The sequence below is a fragment of the Loxodonta africana genome, chromosome 4 (genome assembly GCF_030014295.1).
Source record: "Loxodonta africana isolate mLoxAfr1 chromosome 4, mLoxAfr1.hap2, whole genome shotgun sequence".
Lineage (NCBI taxonomy): Eukaryota > Metazoa > Chordata > Mammalia > Proboscidea > Elephantidae > Loxodonta > Loxodonta africana.
Window position 1 is genome coordinate 156,048,251 of NC_087345.1, and position 26,510 is coordinate 156,074,760.

General features: G+C 35.7%; 1 protein-coding gene across 3 annotated transcripts in view; it reads right to left on the reverse strand.

Moving 5' to 3' along the window:
- The window catches only part of MINDY3 (MINDY lysine 48 deubiquitinase 3), a 97,496-nt gene that overhangs the window by 6,421 nt on the left and 64,565 nt on the right, over positions 1-26,510 (reverse strand). For all 3 annotated transcript variants that reach the window (XM_064284888.1, XM_023548891.2, XM_003410568.4), the window contains 3 exons: positions 16,133-16,205; positions 5,724-5,796; positions 3,042-3,129 (listed from right to left, as the gene is read on the reverse strand). In XM_064284888.1, coding sequence (XP_064140958.1) covers positions 3,042-3,129; positions 5,724-5,796; positions 16,133-16,205 — 234 coding nt within the window. The remainder of the gene's footprint in view (positions 1-3,041; positions 3,130-5,723; positions 5,797-16,132; positions 16,206-26,510) is intronic.

Consider the following 26,510-nt stretch of genomic DNA (forward strand, 5'->3'; position numbering starts at 1 on the left):
CTCTATGGTGCAGTTCTACTGTGTCCTATAGGGTCGCTACGAGTCGGAATTGACTCGACGGCAGTGGGTTTAGTTTGGTTTTTTTATAGTAATAATTGTTAGGATAATTAATTTGGGAATGAATCATACTACTTTGCATCATCTATTATTTTTAAAGATTTTAAATGTTTAACTTTTCATGCCTTATATTCCCATCTAAAATGTAAGCACTTTTTTATACAAAGTAGAAAAATCAATAAATTATTGATGAATCAACACAATTGGATGTTTAGATAAGTAATTTAGCTCTTGATATTCAGAGTTACTTTTAACTTAAAAAATAAACCTTTACTGTAATTTAATACAATTTATATTCTCTAGTCCCAGTCTTTAACAACTGGCATAAAACACTGAGACATCAACAAAAGGTAGTGTAACACAGTGGTAAAGTGCTTAGACTCTGGGGTTACACAGACCTACACTGGAATCCCCAGTCAGTCACTTACAGCTGTAGGACATTAAGCAATTTTCGTAAGTTCTCTGATTCTCAATTTCTTCATTGTCAAAATGGGGAAAATAATAGTACGTACTTTATAAAGCAAATAGTGCCTGGTGCACTATTTATAAGTGTAATAAGTGCTTAATAAATGGTAGCTACTGCTGTAATTCTTATTATAAACAAATTATCTTGAAAAGCTTATGAATATTCCCAGCCCCCCTTCCCCGCTCAGCTCCTACCTCATGGCAAAAAAATGCTCTTCAATAGTCCCTACTTTAAGCACTTGTAAAGATTACTGAAGTTAGAGAAATATTTTCCTGGCCATCCTTCTGAGTCAAGTTTTGCAACTTTACTCCTTGCTTGATTCAATGAAGAATGTTTACTGAGTATTAGTAGGTTGATTCGTTAGGTACAAAGCAGTATATGAAATAATGGCCAAAATGAGTGACAGTCACTATGTTTTGTGATTACAGAGAAAGAGGACATCGGGTGGTGTATGCTATGATGAGAAAAGATCTGTAACACGGGGGTCTGAGCTCTTACTGGATGTGAATAATCGGGAATGTGACAGGTCTTTCTCTAAAGCAGCGGTTCTCAAACCGTGGGGTCTGTCAGAATCACCCGAAGGGCTTGATAAAACAGACTGCTGGGCCCCAATCCCAAAGTTTCTGATTCACTAGGTGTGGGATGGATCTAAGAATCTGCATTTCAACAAGTTTTTGGAGACCATACTTTGAGAACCCATTGCTCTAAAGGGAACCAATGGCAGGATCATTTGCTGTGGTTTAGGAAAAAGTTATGAACTATAGAGGCAAGGAGGCCAACCAAGCTGGGCTGGAGAGTTCATTCTGAAGAGTAGCAGGAAATTAGCAAACATCAGAGATGACTAGAAGGCATAAACAGTACAATTACATGGAGAAATCTGTTACATGTAAAAAGGAAGGGAACTCTGGTTCTTTAACTACTTCAAGGATACTGCAATTAAAAACTTAATTCCTTGAATAAATTATACTTATAAGCAGCATCATGTAATTAACTACACATAAGACTGTATATTTCCAAAAGAGCTGGTAGTAACTGTTTCAGTTTTCGTTTCCCAAGAAGTTTTTAAAATCTTCCCCAAATTAAATTAAAACCGAATAGGAACGGTATCTCTGGGTGGATCTGCACTACCAGTCTTTCAGTTAGTAGTTAAGCATTTAACCGTCTGTGCCATCCAGGGACGCCTTTCATTATATTAACATCTAAGAAATCAATTTCAAGTGTTTGGATAGGAAGCCTTAGAAATATAAAAATTAAAATTAATATCATTCCCTCAAAAAAGTTTAAAATGCTCTAATTTATTAAACATTTATCAAGTCATCTACAACACAAGATGAGAGTCCACAAAGGAGCTTTCAGAAATCCCTACTAATGAAACCTGGTAGTTGAAGCATGAACACATAGGACGCCACAATCCAATAGAGCATTTCTAGTAATGTCAGAAAATAAAGTGAATTTTTTTTTACTGAAGCGTTTGCAAAATTTTTAAAAAGTCTCATAGCCTACATTGTGATATCCTCAGTTATTTTCTGAATGTCACATCATTCACTTTCTTTTCTCACAACAGCCAGAACAGACAGATATAGGTTTAGAAAATACAAGTTCCTTTTGTTTTCTAATTACTAGGATTGAATGCTGATAATAATTTAAATCTGAGACATTAACAATTATATCTTGAATTTTCCCTCAATCATTTTTTAAAATAGCTTTTCTACTTGGCAACAAATCTCTTTTACAATAGAGGTGGAACAGAAATTGGCATTTCTATTAAACTGGTAAACTTCAACTTAAACCATGCTGATGAAATGACCACTATACACCTAGCTAAAAAATTTGGTTTAGTGGTAAAACTCCTCACTTAAGACGAAAAGACAGACACAGGATACAGAATTGGCTTGCCAATGACTCAGACATAACTCAAGAGTACTAAGGTTAGCACAGGTTCCTATTAACTGATCTCCTACCAAAGCCCAATGGAAGAAATGTCCCAATATGAAACAGCACAGCTCCACTCAAAAGTTTTTCTTCCACTCTACCGAAATTCTCCCGAACTTAGGTTCACTAGTAGGAGCGCCTACTGCATCCAGGCTTCTACCTTCTTTTTCCAGTATTTAGAAGGTTCTAAAAAGATACATACCAATCTATGAACAAAAGCTACTTACCTAAGAGAAGGAAAATGGGGATAAGAGTAGATGAAGAGAATCTTTCTCTTTTTAGTCAACATACTTCTGAATTCTACCTTTTCAGAAAAACAGTATCACTGTATGTATGTATTGGTGTATACACCAATTTCTAGCATCTCTCCCCCTCTACCCGATCAAAGTTCTGAATTATTGCATTGGAAATACACATACCCTTCTATCATCTCTGTACTGGAAGATCTTTAACATAATAATAGTGCATTCACAGTCTCATATCTGCACATTAGAACATTTTAAAGGAGCAGAAAAAATGCTGACATAACCACAGATGATCATTCCAACAGAACAAAATAATAAATACAGTTCCTCAACTATGTTACCTGATCAGGAAAAAACTCTTGAAGAAATGGACCCAACAATATGATTCCTAATCCTTCTGGATCTAATTTGTTCTTCATGAGGTTTATACTATAAGGAGGGGAAAAAAAGAAAAAGAAAAACAGTGGATACCAAAGGAGAAAAAAGCGGCTTATTTATCTTCCTTCATGATTAAATTACTGGCACTGAACACATTTGCCTGCCAAAAATCCTAAGAGTTGTTCTTTTTAGAGCCTTAATGACAAATACATAGGAATGATATCTAATTTGCCAAAACATGGTTATTTTTAAACCACAGTAATCTGTTACTATTTAAAATTTAAATTATGATGATGACTTTGGAATACTGTTCCTTATTAGGTAAAGTAATTTAAAAATCTAGGCTTATGAACTCAGGTTTATAACCAACCTCCCAAAGTCAAATCCTTTTTGCTTTACAGGTATGCTTGAATTTATCAAATGAGGCATTTAACTTTTTAAAAAAATGTTTCTTTTAAAGCCAAGGAGAAACAGCATCAAAAGACAGTGGTACATCAGATAATCAAAAACATCTGAAAAAGCTTACTTTGAAGAATCGAATGCGGTGGTGGCATAAAATTCTTAGACAATGTAACTTGAAGTTTAAAGAGGTGAAATAATCTTATAAGATCCAAAGTACAGGGCATCGCAGTAAGTGGTACATTCATCTAGTAGCAGCTTAAAGTGAACAGTGCTTTGCACAACCCTTACCATTTCAGTGCAGCCAAAGTTGATGAGAGGTACTAATTGGTATATGTGAGTAGAAAGAAGGCACAGAAAAGTAGATTGCTGTCTGAACAGTTTTAATAATGAAAACAGTCTTTTCAGAAACTTTTTACTCTCCATGTTATCTCCCAAACTATAAAATATCAAGTTAAATATACCTATTACCGTAGTTTTACATAAATAAGGCATGCCTTCAATGTTTGTTTGCCAAACTGCGTCCTCCCTGATGAATATTTTTGTAAGCTCGCTATGCTAATTTTTTTACAGTAACATGTAAAAAAAAAAACCTGGCATAGCGGTGCCTATGAAAACACCCTCTGGGTGTAGGGCACAGTCAGCAAACAAATGTAGAAGGTGCTCATTATTTACATGAAAATAGAGTTGTACAATATGTAAAGGATATGATATTCTACTGGGTCTGAGTTAGGCCAAGGTCATGTTATACTGAATTTAGTTAATACATTTAATCATCAATATGACCCTGTTGGTTCATGGGCTATCACATATTTTATAAACATGATGAGGCCGAAGCATAGAGAGAATCAATCAGTTTAATCTTTTAGCTACTTGTAGAAAAACCAATTTGATTAAATCAACTGCACTAACTTTAAAATTCAAGGTATGTTAGTATTCTAGTGAAACAAAATTAGGCAGGTCTCAGATAGCTATCTATTTCAGAATTCGAAAACAAAAACAAAAACTTTCCTTCCACCTCTTTTCCACGTAAAAAACTGGTAGAATCGTCAGTCGCCCAAACTACTCAAGAGTTCAGTTCTCTTCTGTAAATTGCAGCAGTGTAAACGAGATGGTCTTTATTTGGAAATCAGTTTAGAAGATATATAATAATTACCATTATACCATTTATTAGACTAGGTCAATTCTCTCTGGGTTTCTCCTCTTTCTAAGTTGGAAATGAATTATGTTCAACGATTGAATATGGATAAAATAACAGCCCTAGGTAGTAAGACTGTGGAGTATTAATTCAGATGTGATTAGTTTATAAATGTTTATATACATGTCATCCTTTCCAAAGAAAGCACATCTGAATCCACTTAGAAACAGAAGAGGACCAAATCCTAAACACTGCGCATACCGGTGCGGTTTAGGTTGCCTTTGCTGAACCCTTTTGTTTTACGTTTTGTATAGTAAAGTTTGTTTGTTCGCTGTTAAATAAAAAAAACTTGCAGAAGTTAAAAAAAAAAAAGAAAAATCATGCAGAAAACCCACAGATTTTTCATAGATGATCTTTATTTTTATATCCATATTTGATTAATATGTGTAGCCTCTTAACAAGAGAGGACTGTTTTCTCATGGTAAAGATCCCAAAATTACTGAAGCAGTTGTAGATATGATATTGTATAAAATGTAACAATGAAAATGAAGACAAGTTATTAACATTAGGCAATGCTGAAAAACTATATTCTGTAATATATTGGGGTCATTTACAAAGATTTCAGAGCAGTTAGTTTAATCAGTTGGAAATGTTCAATGTCTCTGAAAATCAGAGGCCTGCTGGACAGCTGAATATTTAAGTAGAACACAAACAGTATCTACATTACAGAAAACTGTCACTACTTTCACCCAGACTACTAAAGAAATCCATAAAATCAAAAAAAAAAAAAGCTGTGTTAGAAAAAAATATATTTAAAGTTTATAGAAAAAGATTTATTTATATTATTAGCACCTTTTAAAAAGCAGGACAATAAGTGTAGTGTGGGAAACAAAGCTTATTATGTTCAATCTCTGCTATAATGCTGAATTAATCTGATTTCTTCCTGAATCTTTGCTTTATATAAAGTGCTATGTTATGTATATGCAGGTTTAGATAAAGCAAGGCAAAAATGTACATAATGTTTTAAATTTAATGTAAATTTTTTGGCATTGGACAAACAACATTTCCTATTTGGCAATGGATTTGGTTTTTGGCTTATTTAGCTTACTATTCAGGATCTGAAACAAGGTCCAATGCTTTCATCACATCTTCTAAAAGTGAATCAGGTATGAACCCATTATCTGGAAAAAAAAATATCAGAAACAACTTGGAATAAGAATTCTCTTCAAAAAGCATTAATATTGCTGATCAGATTCCTGTGAAAATTATATGAGGAGGATACAAAGAGCTACAAAATACCACTTAAATTTATTTTAAGCCCGAAGCCTGTTATTATTAGGTATGCCCTTATATTAGTTTTCTTGGGTACATAGGCAAAGATTTATTTTCAAGAGTAGTGATCTTCCAATAAAAAATTAACCAAATAACTTTTACCTTAGAACTCCAATGACACCTTAAAGTCAAATTACTTCTTTAAACATGGTTACATATCTAAACGGGTAAAAATTCTTTTCTACTTAAATTATAACAGATTCTGAATTAGGTATATTTTTCAACAAATAGAGAAAATCTTTAAGTTCCCATTAAGAAACAGAATTAAAGAAATTCTTTACCAACAAATTCCTATTGCCATGAAGTCATTTAACTTTTGAAAACAATGTTAGTGATTCACTTTTATTTAGATAAAATAGCTGCTAATATATGAATAAAGATAAAAAAAAAAGCTCGTTGCCATCAAGTCGATTCTGACTCATAGCAAACCTATAGGACAGAGTAGAACTGCCCCATAGAGTTTCCAAGGAGTGTCTGGTGGATTTGAACTGCTGACCTTTTGGTTAGCAGCCATAGCACTTAACCACTATGCCACCAGGGTTTCCATAACAAGAAAAAGATGTCCCTATATCAGATTTGGTGATGGAATAAAAGCTACAGATTTAATTTAAAAAAAGTCTAAGTTGAAATGCAGAGCAGAATCAAAAGTTTATAAGACTATTTTACAGAAAATATTCCCTTTTTTGGCTTGATGAGGAAATAGAATTGGTAAATGGCCCAAACTCTGAAGATGTAGAACATGACACACACAAAAAGCTTGTAGGGCAGTAAGAAATTAAAATAGCTTTAAACAAATTGTTTTTTCCCTTAAATGTACACTGCCTGACATCCCCTATCCATTTACTCATTCCTGAAGACTGTCTCAGTTTTAAATCAACTTCTAACAAGATATCCTTTTCAGGGATTAGACATTTTTTTTTTTTAATCTTGCCATTGAGAACAAAACATCCAAAAGCCCTGTTCCTATAATCTAACTACAGAATAAAGTGTAATTACTCTTTCAGGGGAGCCCTGGTGGCGCAGTGGTTAACAGCTCGGCTGCTAATCAAAAGGTTGGCAGTTTGAATCCTTGGAAACCCTATGGGGCAGTTTTACTCTCTCCTATAGGGTCGCTATGAGTCAGAATCGACTCAATGGCAACAGGTTACTCTTTCAGGATGTGGAATGTACACTGTCAAAGAGGAAATGAAGAAGTTATGATTTTAAAAAGGTCTTTTCTATTCTTCAACCTCATAAGCAGATACTTACCTGTTTGAACAGAGACTGGCCTTGACTAAAAGGCTAAGAATCATTTAGGAACAATTTTTAAGTGAAGGCTTACAGCAGGTTTACAGTAATTCCAATGTCAAGTTACAAATAACTTGTAGTAAATGGAATAGATAAGAACTTGTTTGAGGGCACTTGTAAAACCATTCAAGCTTCGTGAGCTTAGCTTTAATGACTTCGAAAGGTAGAAAAAAAAAATACTTATTTTGCTTAGTTAAGTCATAGCTAAATGCTCAGAATCTCCAAACATAAAACAGGGTTTATCTGGCCACCAGCAGACAGGATGGCTTTCTGTGTTTATGGGCTAACACCTATATCATGGGCTATCGCTGCTACTTGACAGAAGCAGTGTGCATTACACTGTTGTTTACAAGCACTGAATGACATGTATTTAGTAATGGCTGGCAATCATATGGCAGAAACCATAATCCACAATGCAGCTCCCACCCCCAGAAAGAGCTAATTTGCTGAAAAAAGATGCAAACAACAATAATGAAAACAACAAAGTGGCTCAACTTATACATGACTAACCTCAAGGTTAAACTTTCCAAAACATTTTTAAGGTATTTATGGGCTTTACATCTTTTACATACAAACGTACTAGAGAATCACAACAACTGTACTAAGTTGATGACTCTATATCTGTACATATATTATTTTAAAACTATAGAGTAACAATGTTTAAAATATTTCAAAGATTTTAAACATATCCAAGATTAGAAGAGATTTGGAAATTAGTTATCTCTTAAAAAATTTATTTTGATATGTTACTTTAATCCTTAAATTAATCCTACCTACAAAGATAAATCCTTCAGAAAAAGAACAGAATCAGTAAGTCTAAAAACAGATGAAATCTACGTCAACTGATTCCTTAGAGAATGTGTAAATAAGTATTAGACAGAGAGACACAATAACGATAAGACCTCAAAAGCAATAGTAAAGGAAATCTGAGAGAGCACAATTTGTGGACTAGTTGAGCAAATCTAAGCAGCACTAAAAGAAAAAGTAGAACTTGAATACACTGGTAGCAATTAACTACATGAATATAAAGTGAAGTTCTACAGGCTTTGAAACTCAGAAGAATGGGGATCACAAGGTGGGGAAAAAAGAGAGCACAGCCATTGTGATGGTAAGCAACTACTATATACATATTCTATTACAGTTAAATTGTGTTTTAAACATTTGGAAAGGAGAAAAGGCTGTTTGTTTAAAAAAAAAAAAAAACTGGTTTGCACCAGCAAAAAGTCAGATTGTAAACAGCATCCAGCTCCTAGGTTAATGCAATGCCAAAAGAGTAGTGATGGAAAAGGAGAATAATAGTTAAGTTAGAAATTTAGTAGATGATTTAACTATTTCCTAATCGTGAAGAAATCAGAGCTGGACTTTAAGAAGAAAGACTTATCAATCATGGTTTCCGTTCTGAGTAACTGAGAAAAGGGGAGAGACTAGAACTTCTGAATAAAACAAAAAAGGCAATTCCCAGGGAATGTCCAAGGTGTGTATTGAGCTTGATACATATCAACAACAGACAGTTATTTCTGATGATCAGAAAAAAAATTCAGCACACTGTTATCATTGAGACAAAAGAAGTCTGCCAATAATATCTTAGCAACTCAGGGGCTCTTTTTAACCAAAACATTTCTCTCTTGCCCCAATAGGGTTGCTTCCTGAGATGTACATGATTCTGTCAGAAACTGGGGAGTGAGTGGGAAGATACAAAAAACCCATTGTGTGCAACGTGAAAACCTGTGACAATATCTTGTAGAGTACAGTGACGGTGACTCCAGTGTCTTTGGAGATCAATGAAGAATTAAGGTCTACATTTTTTTATTTTTTTAAAGCAACAATACGATCAATTTATTGAATTGACCATATGATATGGAACAATAATGTTATAATCATGTAAAGTAGATATTAAACTTAACTCCATTTTGTACTATTCCCAAAGCCAACTCTTCAGAGGGATTGACTGGACTGTAAGACAGAAAATGACACTGGTGAGGGGTGAGCTTCTTGGCTCAAGCAGATACATGAGACTATGTGGGCAGCTCCTGTCTGGAGGCAAGATGAGAAGGCAGAGCGGGGACAGGAGCTGGTTAAATGGACACGGGAAATACAGGGTGGAGAGAAGGAGTGTGCTGTCACATTGTAGGGAGAGCAACTGGGGTCACATAACAATGTGTATATAAGTTTTTGTATGAGAAACTGACTTGAATTGTAAACTTTCACTTAAAGCACAGTAAAAAAAAAAAATTAACTCCATTTTGTGAAGAATGTAACCATGTCACTAAACAACTTGTGTAGAAATTACTGAATAGGAACCTAAACTGTTGTGTAAACGTTTACAGAAAACACAACATCATTAACAAATAAAATAAAGTCCATTTTCTAGATGAGAAAACAGGTTAGGAACTTGCCTAATATAGCTAGTAAATAACAGAGTTGGGATTTGAACCCCGGATATCTGATACTAACTGGAGCTCTTTCAGCAGCTTAGAAATTTTCTGATATTCACAGGCATACCCCAATTCTTTTGTTCTTTACTATTTTTTATCATATTATCAATTTACCTTCATCCCTATTCTTTTTATTTTACAGAAATTTCCATAAAACATGAACATGAATATAAAGCAGCACTTTCCCCTCACAAAAGAAACAAAACATAAACTGTAGACTTTCTCTAAAGCCCAAATGTAAAACCTGATAGGCCTGATAACACTTCCTTTAAGCTCTGGTCACACACATACTAGTTTATTTCTGAATTTGGGATTACTCATTAAAGTGAATTGAGTAATTAGAGAGGATTTCCCAAAGTTCTGCTGAAATTAAAATGTTATTAGTATTCTAAATGAGAAATTAACTGTTCAAAAATATGCTTTGATCTCATAAGTACTTTATAATTTGGAATCAACTCCACAAGGGTTTGGTTTTGGTTTTAAGATCCTAAAGAATCTGAAACGAAGATTACTCCAATTGTTCAAATAGAATGAGAGGCAATATGAAATCCATATTCCAGTAAATTACAGATAACAGTAAAAAAACTTTTTTACATAAATTTGTTGTTGTTGTTAGGTGCCATCAGGTCAGTTCCAACTCATAGTATAACAAAATGAAACACTGCCCGGTCCTGCGCCATCCTCACAATCCTTGCTATGTTTGAGCCCATTGTTGTAGCCTCTGTGTCAAACTACCTCTTCGAGGGTCTACCTCTTTTTTGTTGACCCTCTACCCTACCAAGCATGATGTCCTTCTCCAGGGACTGGTTCCTCCTGATAACGTATCCAACGTACATGAGATGAAATCTTGCTATCCCTGCTTCCAGGGAGCATTCTGGCTGTACTTGTTCCAAGACAGATTTGTTTATTCTTCTGGCAGTCCACGGTATATTCAATATTCTTTGCCAACACCATAATTCAAAGGCACCAATTCTTCTTTGGTCTTCCTTATTTATTGTCTGGCTTTCGCATGCATATGAGGCAACTGAAAATATCATGGCTTGGGTCAGGTGTACTTTAGTTCTCAAAGTGACATCTTTGCTTTTCAACACGTTAAAAAGGTCTTTTGCAGCAGATTTGCCAAAAGCAAGAAATTGTTTGATTTCTTGACTGCTGCTTCCAGGGGTGTTGATTGTGGATCCAGTAAAATGAAATCCTTGACAACTTCAATCTTTTCTCCATTTATCATGATGTTGCTTGTTGGTCCAGTTGTGAGGATTTTTGTTTTCTTTATGCTGAGGTGTAATCCACACTGAAGGCTAAAGTCTTTGATCTTCATGAGTAAGAGCTTCAAGTCCTCTTCACTTCCAGCAAGCAAGGTTGTGTCATCTGTATATCACAGGTTGTGAATGAGACTTCCTCCAATCCTAATGCCACATTTCTTTTCATATAGTCCACCTTCTCAGATTATTTGCTCAGCATACAGACTGAATACGTATGGTGAAAGGATACAACCCTGATGCACGCCTTTCCTGATTTTAAACCATGCCGTATCCCTTCGTTCTGTTTAAACAACTGCCTCTTGGTCTGTGTACAGGTTCCACATAAGCACAATTAAGTGGTCTGGAATTTCCATTCTTTGTAATGTTAACCGTAATTTGCTATGATTCAATGTCTCTGCACAGTCAATAAAACACAGATAAACATCTTTCTGGTATTCTATGCTTTCAGCCAAAATCCATCTGATATCAGCAATGATATCCCTCATTCCAAGTCCTCTTTTGAATTCAACTTGAATTTCTGGCAGTTCTCTGTCAATGTACTGCTACAACTGTTTCTGATTTATCTTTAATCATTAATATATTAATGATATTGTTTGACAATTTCTGCATTCTGTTAGATCACCTTTCTTTTGAATGGGTACAAATATCGATCTCTTCCAGCTGGTTAGCCCGGGAGCTTTCAAGTGTCTTGGTATAGATGAGTGAGCAACTCCAGCGCTGCATCCGTTTGTTAAAACATTTCAACTGGTATTCCGTCAATTCCTGGAGGCTTGTTTTCCCCCAATACCTTCAGTGCAGCTTGGACTTCTTTTTCACTAACATTGCTTCTTGATTTTATATGCTACCTCCTGAAATGGCTGAACGCCTACCAATTCATTCTGGTACAGTGACTCTGTGTATTCCTTCCACCTTCTTTTGATGCTTCCCGCAGCATCCAATATTTTGTCCATATTTGTTCAATATTGCAGCTCAAGGCTTGAATTTTTTTTCTTCTGTCCTTTCAGCTTGAGAAATGCCAAGTGTGTTCTTCCCTCTTGTTTTTCTATCTCCAGGTCTTTGCACACATCATTACAATACTTTGTCTTCTCGAGTAGCCCTTTGAAATCATCTGTTTAGCTTTTTTACTTCATCATTTCTTCAATTTTCTTTAGCTACTCAACATTCAAGAGCAAGTGTGAATTTCTTCTGATAGCCATTTTGGTCTTTCCTCTCTTTCTAATGAACTCTTGCTTTCTTCATGTACAATTTCTTTGACACCACCCACAACTCGTCTGGTCTTCAGTCATTAGTGTTCAATGCACCAAATCTGTTCTTGAGACGGTCCTCAAATTAAAGTGGGATATACTCAAGATCAGGAAACCCTGGTGGTGTAATGGTTAAGAGCTACGGCTGCTAACCAAAAGGTCTGCGGTTTGAATCCCCCAGGTGCTCCTTGGAAACCCTATCGCAGTTCTACTCTGTCCTATAGGGTTGCTATAAGTAAGAACTGACTTGATGGCAACAGGTTTTTTTTTTTTTTTTTTTTGATTTATACTCAAGGTCATTATGTTGGTTCTAGTGGACTTGTTTTAATTCTTTTCAGCTTCAATTTAAACTTACATATTAGGAACTGATGGTCTGTTTGGCAGTTGGCCCCTGGCCTTGTTCTGACTGATGATAGTGAGCTTTTCCATTGTCTCTCTTCACAGATGTACTTGAGTAGATTTCTGTGTTTTCCAGCTGGTGAAGTTCAGGTGCATAGTCATTGTTTATGTTGTTGAAAAAAAGTATTTGCAGTGAATAACTGGTTGGTCTTGCAAAATTCTATCATGTGATCTTTGGCATCATTTCTATCACCAAGGCCATATTTTTCAACTACAGACCCTTCCTCTGTTTCCAACTTTTGTATTCCAATCACAAGTAATTATCGATGCGTCTTAATTGCGTGTTTGATCAATTTCAGACTGCAGAAGTTGGTAAAAATCTTCAATTTCCTCATCTTTGGCATTAGAAAAGGTAAAAATGCTTCTTTATGATTTTAGTCTTTAAAAGAAGATATTGGTAGTAGGGAGTGAGGGAAAGATTGCATGATCTCCTAATACACTACTTAGAATCTAGTCTCCATTCTCATAACCAGGTAAGTGGCTCTGGGGCATGACTTAACCTTTCACAAGGTTGGTTGTCTCAAGAATAAAATGGTCATGATGATCTTTGCCATCTCGTAGGTTTATAGTAAGGATTTAATGAGACCATGCAGATAAAGTGCTTTAACATTTGTAGCATTCCACAGAAATGTCAGACATTATTATTTTTAGACAGGCCATGTTTATGTTTTAAAAGATCATTAGTAAGTCACTTGTTTAAGATGCTGAAGATATGGACGTATAGAGGCAATGTCACAAGTGGTGATTAGCTGCACTAAACCAAACCCGTTGCCATCGAGTGGATGCTAACTCATAGCGACACTATAGGACACAGCAGAACTGCCCCATGGAAACCCTGGTGGCATAGTGGTTGAGAGCTATGGCTGCTAACCAAAAGGTTGGCAGTTTGAACCCACCAGGCGCTTTTTGGAAAACTGTATGGGGCAGTTCTACTCTGACCTATAGGATCGCTATGAGTTGGAACAGACTTGATGACAATGGGTTTATATAACTTCATAACTTCATACATGCAACTTAATGACATATACAGGGTTTCCAAGGCTGTAAATCTTTATGGAAGCAGACTGTCACATCTTTTTCCTGTGGAGTGGCTGGTGGGTTCGAACCACCAACCTTTCAGTTAGCAGCTGAGCACTTTCACCAGTGTACCACCATGGCTCCTTTTAGCTGCTCTAGTCCATTTAATTGATAATATGCCTAAAGCATAGTGTTAATGTTACTAATACAGGTCTACCTAAGTATCGGATATACAGATGGCAGGCAGGGGTTGACCTAGGGTGATGTGGGGAGTGAAATAAAGATACAGAGGTACCTGTGAGTACCAGAACTTGAATTCTCTTTTCTTCAGCTTCCCTCTAGGTGAATTATTCTACAAGTATTCTGAGGAGGGTGACAAAGGACAATTGTTCCCATACCAGCCCCCGCTAAATGGAAATGGGAAGTACCTAGAAGCTTGTTTAATTACATACTATAATGTACTCCATTTTACTAGAAGTTTATCTCTTAGACTGTAAATAGTATCAGTATGGATAGATATACTTCCCTAAATATGCCCTGAAACAGAGCAAGTATTTATTGTGTAAGATTGAGCAAGTAGTACTATCCATTGGAATATGAGGCATACAAAAGGTGAGCATCTAGGAAAAGGTTAAAGATGGCAGAAAACAAAACATACACCTCAAAGAAATTCTAAAAAGGGGTACATCACATGAAATTGCTCAACTCGTTCTCTGAAATATATTTCTTTACAATATAAAGCCAAGTCTTTCTATTAATTTCCTTAGTTATTCCAACAGCCTCTTGCCTCTAGCATCACTTTTCTCTTGCGAATTCTAAATAATTATTATTCTTGTACCCTGCCTTTGCACTCAAGCCGCTTTGCTGGCTTTTCCTTGTGTGTGAATTGCTATCTCCTGCCTGTGTTCATAGACATATATTACTTTCTCCATTTTTTACTCTCATTTGCCAATGTGATCCTTCCATCTTCAAGTCTTCAAGACAGCTCTCTGACTAACCTAAGTTCACCTTAATCACAACTTCTTAAAAATCTTGAATTACATTATTTATATTAATTTTATTTTCATATTAACTTGTTATAGTTTCTAAAAGGTGTCCTTTAAGTTTGATCCTTAGCTCAAAATACATTAAAAACATTTAGGGATGAAAATGATTTACTTATTTCCTAACTTTCACATCAAAAGATTCAAAGTGGCAAGAGAATGACTACAAATTTGTTACCCTCCATGATAATAGTTCAATACACTATACATATCAATAAGTCAAGTTAAAGTTATTGGTTTACTATGAGGCTAACTTCATTCAGTGATGAGAAAACATAAAGATGTATATCTTTTTTACTTCGTTATCTAAAATTTTAGAATGAAACACTGCCAAAGGTTTAAAAGATTATTAATTCTAAGGGTTAAAAAAATACAGTTATGTTTCTTAGGGAAAAGGCATAATGGAAGAAGGAAAGAAGCTAATTTAAAAACAACATACCAGTAAGAGCAAAAATTAACTTGAGGTTTAGAGGAGACGAGAACTCACATTTATAAAGTACCTACTATGTGTTAAGTATGGCAAGGAGCTTTCCACAACATTGTTCATTTAATCTTCATAATAACTCTAATAAGTGTGCCGTTATTCTCATTTGATAGATAAGAAAACAGATTTACAGACCTATAAGAAACTTGCCTAAAGTTACACTGCTAGTAAGAGGCACGAGAAAAGATGTATGCCTAGAATTTGTGTGACTCAGATTTCCAGAGGAAAAGAACAGATCTCCAAGAACAACAGACATGTCAAGATGGAAAAAAGAATATTCATAAAGAGAACTGAATCCATTCAAGAGTTTATAAGGACTGTAGTGATTTAACAACTTAGGTTTCTACATGGTAATTTAAAGTAGACCTTCTTTAAGACATCATTTGGTTTTAAAGTTATACTTGAAAAGTCAGTAAGTTAGCTATAACAGTTAAGTCAAAATCATTACCTAAGTACATAAACGTAAAGGTGACCAAAACAACCTGGGTACCAATGATACAGTGAACATCTCAGTGATATGTATATGAACTTTTCAAAACTATACTTTGTTAATTAGGTAGAACAGCTACTCACAGTATCAAGAGAGAATGATAAAGATGATTTTCTTTTATTTTTCTGCATCTTTTCCTAGCATATTATCAGAAATGTTCCAGGTTTGTTTATTTAATATTGATTTAGGTAAACAAATAAAGAAGAAAGCATTTACTTTTCAAAGATCTTGTTCAGAAAGTGGTATTCTCCCCGCCTTGACAGAGGTCAAGAATCAATTAACAATAGCTCCAGTACTCCAAGAAACATGAAAATATCATACCATGATAGAATTTGAGTAAGTGTGCTATTTTATTTGTTCCTGTTTTGCATTTTCCACTTAAAATTTTCAAGAAATACAACCTAAATTTCATTCAATAATTCAATAACCCTTGTGAATAAGATTCAGATAAGTATCAGTGTATTTCAAATACATAAAGATGTAAAACAGAGAGTTAATGTTAATAACATAATAAGATCTTTTACCTTCTGGATCATAGGTTTGAAAAACTCTCCTGGCTTGTTCTGAAGGAGCCTCCGGGGCAACTAAAGCCATATCCTGAAAAGATATAAAGCATTCTATCAAATATCTACAAAACAATGAAATTAAACAAACAAAAACAGGAAATTATAACATTTGGAGTCAGAAGACTGAATTACATCTATATTATCGGTGTATGACTAGGTAAGTTGCAAAGTCTCTCTGAAGAAAATGGAACTAATACTTCAGCTAAAGAGAACTGCTGAGAATTATATGCAATGCTTTATATAAAACCCCTAAAAACTATATTACACAGAGAGCCAGTGCTGTTGAGCTGATTCTGACTTATAACGACCCTACAGGACAGAGTAGAACTGCCTCAGAGGGTTTCCAAGGCTGTAATCTTTATAGAAGCAGATTACCACATCTTTCTCCTGTGGAGTGGCTGGTGGATTTAAACTGTCAACCTCTAGGTTGGCAGTCGAACCCTTAACCACTGTTCCACCAGGGCTCCTTATATTATAGATAAAACTGAAAAACCAAATTTGTTGCTGTCGAGTTGATTCCAACTCATAGTGACCCTATAGGACAGAGGAGAGCTGCCCCATAGAATTTCCAAGGAGTACCTGGTAGATTCAAAGTGTTGAGCTTCTGGTTAGCAGCTTGTAGCTCTTAACTACAGGGTTTCCATAGTATAGTTACTATAAAAATGCAATCTGACAAAATTAATGACTTATATATCTCCTTCAGCTGTCCAGGCAAGAAGAAATACAACTTAAAATATATTCCAGTTCTAAATATTCACAATAAAATTCAGAGAATTACTATAGCAAAGAACAATACAGAAACTACATAGCAATACCTTTGAGATTTATTACTTTAATAGCATGTTATACCAATATCTACTCAAAGATCAATTAAACAAGTTCTGTATGTCTAGAATTTTAATTTTTCTTAAAGGAACATCCTAGTAGCAGAGTTATTTCTTTTCTCCATAAAACTAATTCTCTATCATGACTAATACCCTTGTCACCATAAGCAATATTACTATTTACCAAAATTCTAAGCATGAAAATTCAATATTATCTTTGATTCTTCACAAACTTTCACTCCACTTATTTAAGCTGTCATGAAACTCTACTCTTAACCAACATGAATCTAGAATTTAGGCTCCAGTTTTTTTTCTTTAAGTCTTAGCTTTGGCCTAAGCCTTTGACTATAATTGTGTTCATGTAGACAAACTTCATCAAAGAATATTTCTTCCTATCACCTTGAATCCTTTTTAAGAAGTTGTGGGGTACAAATTTTAAATAAAAATATAAAATACTGTTCTCCTGTAGATACAAATTTTTGTAAGAAATATATTATTTTTGTCCTAATCATCTCACCCTTACCCTGTTCACAAATGAAGGAACAAACTATTAAAAATTAGAGCAGTTCTGACCCAACCATGAGGATTACGTTTCTGAAAACATTAACAGAATGTTCTGTTTCTGTGACCAACAGAAATGGAAACATAACAAGGCAATCTATCTAAGGCCTGACACATTTTTTAGGTGTTACAATAAAAAAAATAACAAAAATACCATCTGACATTTTACAACATTAGTAATAACTGGTAATGTACCATTGATTATTTCCCATCCCTTGACAGAAACTGCATTTTTAATGATGTTATTCTGCAGGTAGCGTGCATGCTAAGTGGCATGCTTTACTCTTGCCTTTCAGATTTTATGATCCAGCTCTTTATTGCTTGACACTTGGATTCTAATCTTTTGCCATTATGAACAATGCCGCGCAAAATAAATTTGAACATACCATTTCATACATGTGTAGTTGTATCTACAGAATGGATCACCACAGTGGGATTGCTGGGTCAAGGAAGAATGTATTTGTGGTTTTGATACACTGCCAGGTTCTTGGGTTATGTTCATGCAACCTGTCTTATTTATCTAGTGCTGCTGTAACAGAAATACTATACGTGCATGGCTTCAACAAACAGATGTTTATTCTCTCATAGTCTAGGAGGCTAGAAGTTCAAATTCAGGGTGCCAGCTCCAGGGGAAGGCTTTCTCTCTATGTTGGTTCTAGGGGAAGGTCCTTGTCATCAACCTTCCCCTGCTCGAGAAGCTTCCTGCGCAGGTACCCCAGGTCCAAAGACACGCTATTCGCCTGGCTTTTGTTTCTTGGTGGTATGAGGTCCCCATCTCTCTCTGCTCCCTTCTCTCTTGTATATCTCAAGAGATTAGCTTAAAACACTATCTAATCTTGTAGATTGAATCTTGCCTCATTAACATAACTGCCACTAATCCCATCTCATTAACATCATAGAGATAGGATTTACAACACATAGGAAAATCGCATCAGATGACAAAATGGTGGACCATCACACAATACTGGAAATCATGGCCTAGCCAAATTGATACACATATTTTTTGGGGACACAATTCAACCATGACACAACCAATTTTGAACAATATTTCTTAAAACCCTCTTTCCTTTTTCTTATACACCAGCAATACAGCCTTAGCTCTGTTATGCCAAAACTAGGACTGCAGTGTCAGTTCTGTCCCTTCTGTAAGATTTGGGGAGCAATTACTAACACTGGGGTGTATCATTCTTTAGCTTTCTTTGCCATTCTCAATCCTTAATTGCAAAAATTTCTACACATATTCTACTACAAGCTTTTGGTCCCTTCATAATTTCCATTCTTACCTCCTTTTTCTTTTTTAAAAATCTCTTTAGAATGGCTGCTGGAATTTGTATATGATAACCGTAACTGAAATTCTGGCTAAGAAGCTGTAGATCGGATTTTATACAATGGGGGAATTTATAGGAGAGCAAGATAAGGATACAGTCATTACTTCTATTCACCATCTGTCCCATTTCAACCTTTCTTAGTTACTAATAAGTGATGAGGATAAGTTTGAAATGAGTTTTAAAATATTACTTAGAACTATGGTCTAAAGAGATGGAAAAAGAATATCAGGCTTTTTCTTGACCGAAAAAAGAAAAATCTTTTTAGAGGATGGGGCAGCAGAGTAGATAATTAAAGCATTACTTCAATATTAATTCAAAGTTAAGTTCTGGGAAATTATCACTGTTTATCAAAAAAAAAAAATTTTTTTTTCTTTTTTTATCAAGTTAGGGAAGCAAGGAAGATTCCACAATTTTTAGTCATTGGAGAAGATTTATATCAAATTCTCTGGCATCAGAAAACTCAAGGGAACAAAAAAGAGATTAAAGAGAATTGCCTGATGCCTTTGTCTCTAAGTTCCAAGTGTTACAAATTAAAAAATATACTATGTTAATGTAGGAAAGAATTAAAGCAGACTTAATGAAAAGTTCACTGCATATCTCTTGCTTCTGGTTAATTATAAATATATAAAAGACTCAGGCTTTAGAAAATGTGTCATTCTTGTTTGAATAAGCTATACAAGCTAGCCTGATATAAAGAGATCAGCTGAGGCTTGAGCAAAGGTCTTGGTGTACTTTACCTTATCAAATGTTCATTTACAGCAGGGGTCAACAAACTTTTCTGGAATGGGTTGGCTAGTAAATATGTTAGGCTTTGCAGGCCATATGGTCTTAGCAGCAAGATAATAAGCCAATAAATGAGTGTGGTTGTGGTCCAATAAAACTGTATTTTACAAAAACAGACAGTGAGCTGGATTTGGTCAATGGGTTATACAGTTTGCCAACCCTTGATTTACAGATTGTATTTTTCCCCAAAGACTTTAATATTTATTAAACATGCCCACTTTTTAACATGTATCTGGGGGTGTAATGACGTTTTAATCACCTTCATAGGTTTTACAAAGACATTTTGGCTATCATCTGTAAGAGAGAAAACCAAAACCCAAACCAAAACTGTTGCTGATAGGCCAATTCTGACTCATAGTGACCCTGCAGAACAGAGTAGAACTGCTCCATAGGGTTTCCAAGGAGCAGGTGGTGGATTCTACCTGCCAACCTTTTGGTTAACAGTGTCACCAGGGCTCCAAAACAGAAAACAGGGTAGGAAATTCCTGTTAGAAAGAAAAGAATCATACAAGGCAGGGAGATGTGAATTAGTAAAGAACATGGGGGAACTGAAACGGTGGAACAGAACTGAGAAGAACTGAGAATAATGGAGTAGATGGGAAGTGAAATTAGCTTTGAGGGACAAATGAATTTGATTTTGAACATTGAGCATTCAAAGGTAATACTTAAATATCCAAGTAGAGCACACAGAATATCCCAATGCTTGGCACACTATGAACACTCAAACTGTGCCAATTGTAAGCATCTTATAGGCTATATTAGAAATAGAACATGAGCACCAGTATAAAGTTAGGGTTGGAGAATCTGCCAGGTAAGATACTGAAACAGATGAAAGCAGATTAGTTCAAAGGAGAACAAAATATTTTCAAAAAGTAAAGTAGACAACTTACTGCTTGAAGTTAGGAAGTGTGAAACAAGTAACTCAAAACCCTGTATGTGGGACCACCACCACCACCAAAAAGCCCTATGTAAACCACCTAGACAGAAGTTCCCACTCCCTTCCCCCTCAAATATAACCCAGTGGTATTCACCAGGTTCAACATAATAAAAACACTAACTATAACTGTGATTACTAATAAAACGAACTGTGTCTTCAACAACAACAAAAAATCATGTTTTGTTCCTTTGGTCTCAGAGATACACTATTAGCCAATCTGCAAAATTTCTTAGGAATTAGCTCTTCTTAATCATATCGATTATTTTAAGATGTATTTATGCTAGAAGTGGGGGAAGGAAATGAAAATAAAGAGGGAAAAAAGAGAGAGACAGAAAGATTACTGCAGATTCTAATGAAAATATTCTAATAGTTTTCATCCACAAATCAAAACCAGGACATAGTCTTCTAAATTGATTGTGAGTTTGCTTATTTTGAGTGTTTACAATGCTTTTTAGATTGTTGTAGAAAATGATCTAGTTAAAGCTTGCTTAAATTGAAATAATGTTTAAATGTTTCTACATGAAATCAGGAAAAGTTACAAAACCACCTTCTAGTCCCATTATAGTGTTTCCTATTGAAGTCCTATCAACTCTCTAATTTGATCTAAAATTACAGATTCTGCTACTAATTTTTACCATTTTAAGCCAAACACTTTTGGACAAAGTTCCTAGTATGAAGATCTGTAGCAGCACGATCCATGAATCAAATTTGGTAATATACTAATATTAAATGTATTTCATATTTGCATAGCAAATTTGAACAGCTAGTATAGAATTGCACTCAACTAAGAAAGAGTGTGGAGCCCTAACGGCGTACTGGTTAAGAGCTCGGCTGCTAACCAAAAGGTCAGCAGTTCAAATCCATCAACCACTCCTTGGAAACACTACGGATCCGTTGTATTCTGTCCTATACGGTTGCTATGAGTTGGAACTGGCTTGATGGCACCTAACAACAACGAGAGAGTGCTTTATAATATTAAGACAAAATATTTTAGTGAGAGATACTATAAATACCGTATTTTTCTCATTGCACACAAAGGAAATGATCTAATGAAATGTATGTATGTATGAAGAACAATGTGAAGAGGACTCTACCCCTCAGATTCTCCATTTCCAAGATTTAAAATATCAATAGCCTTTAAATTACATATTTAATATATTTCTTCCATTTAACTATCCAAAACCAAAAAACCAAACCCAGTGCTCTTGAGTCAATTCTGACTCATGGCTACTTTACAGGACAGAATAAAACTGCCCCACAGGTCTTCCAAAGCTGTAAATCTTTACAGAAGCAGACTGCCACATCTTTCCCGCCACAGAGAACCTGGTGAATTCAAACTGCTGACCTTTTGGTTAGCAGATGGGCACTTAACCACTGTACCATCCGGGCTCCTTTCTAACTATCCACGCGCTCATAATTTTTTGAAGATGGTCAACCTGTCAGATGGCAGAGAAAGACCTAGTCTGTGCACTTAAAGGCACAGTCTAAGGAAAGAGAGAAAACATGGTACTACATGCTTATCTCCATGAATACTGACTAAAATTAACTTAAGAAAATGATTTTCTGAAATAAAGTTCAAACATATACTAGTCCCCTTTCACCCAAAAAATGCTCTGAATTACAGGTAAGTAAAGTGATTCCAATCATGTAATCCCAAGTTATCCAAGTTGTAAGGGTATTTAAAAAAACTTTCTTTTCTTCATCCCTAGTTGTACCACTTTTGAAAAATCTCATTATGTATTGCATCTGAAAGTCTTTTAGGTACTCTCAGTAGGAAAAGATACTAAACCTAGGAGTCAAATATTTAAATACTATTTCAGTTAGCCATTTAAACACTAATTTGCCACCAAAATGATTTTTATTCTAAAAATAGCTCTCTATATTAGTCTGATCTAATCAGATGCTTTTACCAGAGAACAGTTAAACATTTCTATTCAGCCAATTTACTGGTCAACAGTACAGCTTTTAAAATTATTTAGCTTCACCCAACTTTACTTACTTGGGAATGTACTACAGAGGAAAGGGGAAAAAAAAAATGCTGCAATGGGACTATCTAATATCCTATAATCATGAAACAAATATCCCTTTCCCATGTAGCTGTCTGTATTAGTGTTATAATTATTCAGTGATCACCAAAAACCTTTTAAAATGTAACATTAGCTACGCTCCTCGACCCAGAAACCTCAACACCTAGTGAAATAGAAGTGCTGCCTTCAGTTGGTTAGATAGGAGTAGTTCATTACCAAAAAGGCTTTTAAAGTTTAATCATTATACCTTTTGTCATTATCAAGAGCAATCTGCTGCCACAAGTAATCAAAGAACCTCTGAGAGCCTTACCTAACTTCAGGAATGATCACACATATACATAAATTACATTTTAGCTTGCAGACAGCAGTCTACAGTGCTATTAAGCGCCCCTCCCCATTAAAAAAAAAAAAACACGTAAATTTGGAATCAATAAAAGTATGCAATTTAACTTTAGGACTGAAGCAAAATTTCACTTTTTAAAATCACTTTATAAGCAGGTGTCTAGTGACTCTTTGCTTATTGAACCAAATGATTTAGGAACTACTATGAAATACATTTTAAGTCAATTATCAAATTTTCTCAAAGTATTTAACGTTCTTCAGTGCCAATACTAGAAACAATTCAGTTAATTCCACCATTTGAAAGTGGGTAGGACAGTCGTCTTTTTCTTACTCGTCCATTATCTTTTTCTTTTTTATAATTTATTGTTTTTGTTGTTGTTGAGAATATACACAGCAAAAACATACACCAATTCAAAGTTTCCACATGTACAATTCAGTGGATTACATTCTTTGGTTGTGCAAGCATTCTCACCTTCCTTTTCTTTTTAAATACGGCATAAAAGTCCCAGGCTATCTCCACAGCAGCCCACTGCTATGTGGTACAGATTTGTGTTGCCAAAGCAGGGAGGTCAGGGTAGGAAACATAAAGCAGAGCCCTTTGAGGCTCTTCCTCCAGAAAGAAGGAAACTCTACACGCATGGTGTCCCTGGGTGGTGCAAACAGATAATGCGCTCAGCTGCAAACTGAAAGGGTGGAGGTTCCATTTCACCCTGAGGCACCTTGGAAGAAAAGCATGGTGATCTACTTCTGAAAAATCAGCCACTGAGAACTCTGAGGAGCACAGCTCTACTCTAACACACATGGGGTTGCCATGAGTCGGAATCGACTAGACGGCCAGTGGTGGTTTAACTGCACAGTGGAAACAAGGAACTAGGAGGAAAAGTCTCCAAAGGATATGATCTACTATTACACTATTGTCACTACAATTAATATTAATGAATGGACTGTTTTCTTACTATTACTACAACTGTACAACTCACTTTTCCAACCCTTCCAGCCTGTCTCAACCAGTTTCAGCCAGAGAATCCATCCCTAATGCCTAAGGCATCCACTGTGTGTAATGACTCTCCAATGCACCTAGAATGCTATTATTTATGGACCAGCCTTGGTAGGACTGGGAAAAGGGTATCTCAAATCACACTCTGTGTTCTCCGGTTTATATGAAGAATCTAAATTGAGAAACGCTGTCAGACTTTTAACTACCATATTTCATTAAGAAAACAGCTAACATAAGCCATTACTCTCTGGGCCCATGAATATCTACATCATTAAAAAAAAAATTATCTGACTTTTTAAAAAGGTAGAATATTATACAGTTACCTGGGTAAAAGGTTTAATCAATCTGATGGTCAAAAAGTTGCTCCTTATTTCTAAGTAAAGCTCTTTATATTATCTGAATTTCTTAAACTCTGTTAAATCACCTGAGCACAAAGTAACTAAGGTGGTAGAAGGTATCATTGTTCTCAATTCATTGCTCCTCCCTTCCCTGTAAGATGTATCACTGTTGGTTCCTTCTGAAGCGTCTTTCTATGGGATCTACTTCCTCACTCAACTGACATCAGGCTTGGTTGGACGACTCATTTTGGCCAAAAAAATACTAAGTGGAAGTGACATTATGCTAGCTCTTAGCAGAAGCTTGAAGTGCCACTGTGTGGTTTTGACAGTTGTCTTGCTCTTTTTTGCTCTGTCATGAGGACTGCACATTTCAGATAGAGGGTGCTTCTTCAGCTCAGATCTTAGGACGAAGATGGCACACAGCACACACCTGCAGCCAACATGGAAATTAAGAGAGAAATGAGCTTTGTTGTACAGTATGGGCTTGTGTGCTGGGGGTGGTGGTAGGAGCAGTGTGTCCCACTACAGGCAAAAAGAAGGCTCGCTGCAGAGCATTTAAATATAAAAAAATAGACTGTCAAATTCCTTTTTATCGTTATCACGTCTAGGCAATTCTAAACAATGTCAGTGGTAAAATGCTCCTCCCACCTGGGATGGACTGCTCTCACTGTTCCCTTCTTGAGGACTACTTGTAAACTACTGAAATTTTAGGGGTATTACCACAGCAAGTTGCAAAAGGAATGAAAACCTCACATTCTGGTCAGGGTTTTATTTTGCTTTTGCCACATATATTGTATATACTCTTCCTATTCATACCTGTCTTTACTTTTTCCTTCTCTCTTCTTCATCCTATACAGTGATACTGATTTTTAACAATATCAAGCTACATACAGGGAATCTACCTCATTTATGGACTTGACAGATTAAAAACTTACACTGAATACTTTTACGATCCATATGAAAATGAATATCGAAAAAGGTTACCGAAACATCCTATAACCCAGACGATACCAGGAATTTAACCTTCTTAGGCTTGGATTAGCATGAATGAAAAGTGAAGGACCCCCTCCTGCCCTTCATTTACTTTCCGCATCCACCCAAAATCCCACCGCATTTATACTATTTTAAACAAAGTTTGACTGATTGCAAAATAGTCAAATTTTATCACAGCTTCACATAAACCTAACATGCAAGCCGGTCGTACATCTGGTTCCAAAATTTGCTTCCATCTTAATATCCTAGCACAGCTAATATGGTTCAGTCATATGGAACCATTTACTATTCTCCAGATATAGTAAGAACTTTCACATCCCACATCTCGTCTTTTTCTTAGTCTTTTCTTTTTTCCAAGGCTAGACTACGGCCCTCATTTCCTCTAACTCTAAAATCTATCTGTTCCTTAATTTAAGTTGCATCTCTTCTGCACCCACCTTTCCCCTCTTCCAGTCCCTGCTCCACCCTAGTACAGTATTTGTCTTCCGTGTTCTAAAGGGAGGAAAGTAGATAAGAGCATAGGTTCAGGAGTCAGAAGATCTGAGTTTGAATCCTGGCTTTAGCACTCACAGAAGGACAAATTTGTATGACCTCACTTACATAACATGGCAAATGTACAGAGACCAAAGTTTATTAGTGGTTACCAGGAATGGGGGGGGAGGGGTTAACAGTGACGGAGAAATTGCATTGATTAAGGGTAAAGTTGCACAGCCTATTATTATAATTGCTGTCAGTAAGTTACACATCTATAAAAAAAATGAACTAGCAAAAGTTGTATGACAGACATATTTACAGTAACGACAAAAAAAAAAAAAAGAGCAAGATAAAAGGACTAGCTGCTGAGGCTCCTTACGTACAACCAAACACCTCATGGGATTCGGTTCCTTGGTTTGGAGGTTTAGGGTCATGGTTTCATGGTACATCCCAGTTAATTGGCCTAATAACATGTTTATTGCTTCTGCTCTATCTCCTAGTTCCATGTGTAGTACCTGGGGTCTTAAAAGCTTGCAAGGGGCCATTCAAACCACAAAAATTGGTCTCTAGTCACCTGGAACAACACAGGAAGAAGTAGAGTCAGGGATAGGAGGAGGACATGGAATGTATGGTTAACTGCCTCCATGAACAACTGCCTCCTTTACCATGAGACCAGAAGAACCGGATGGTGCCTGGCTACTGTTACTGAACATTTTGATCAACAATTCCATA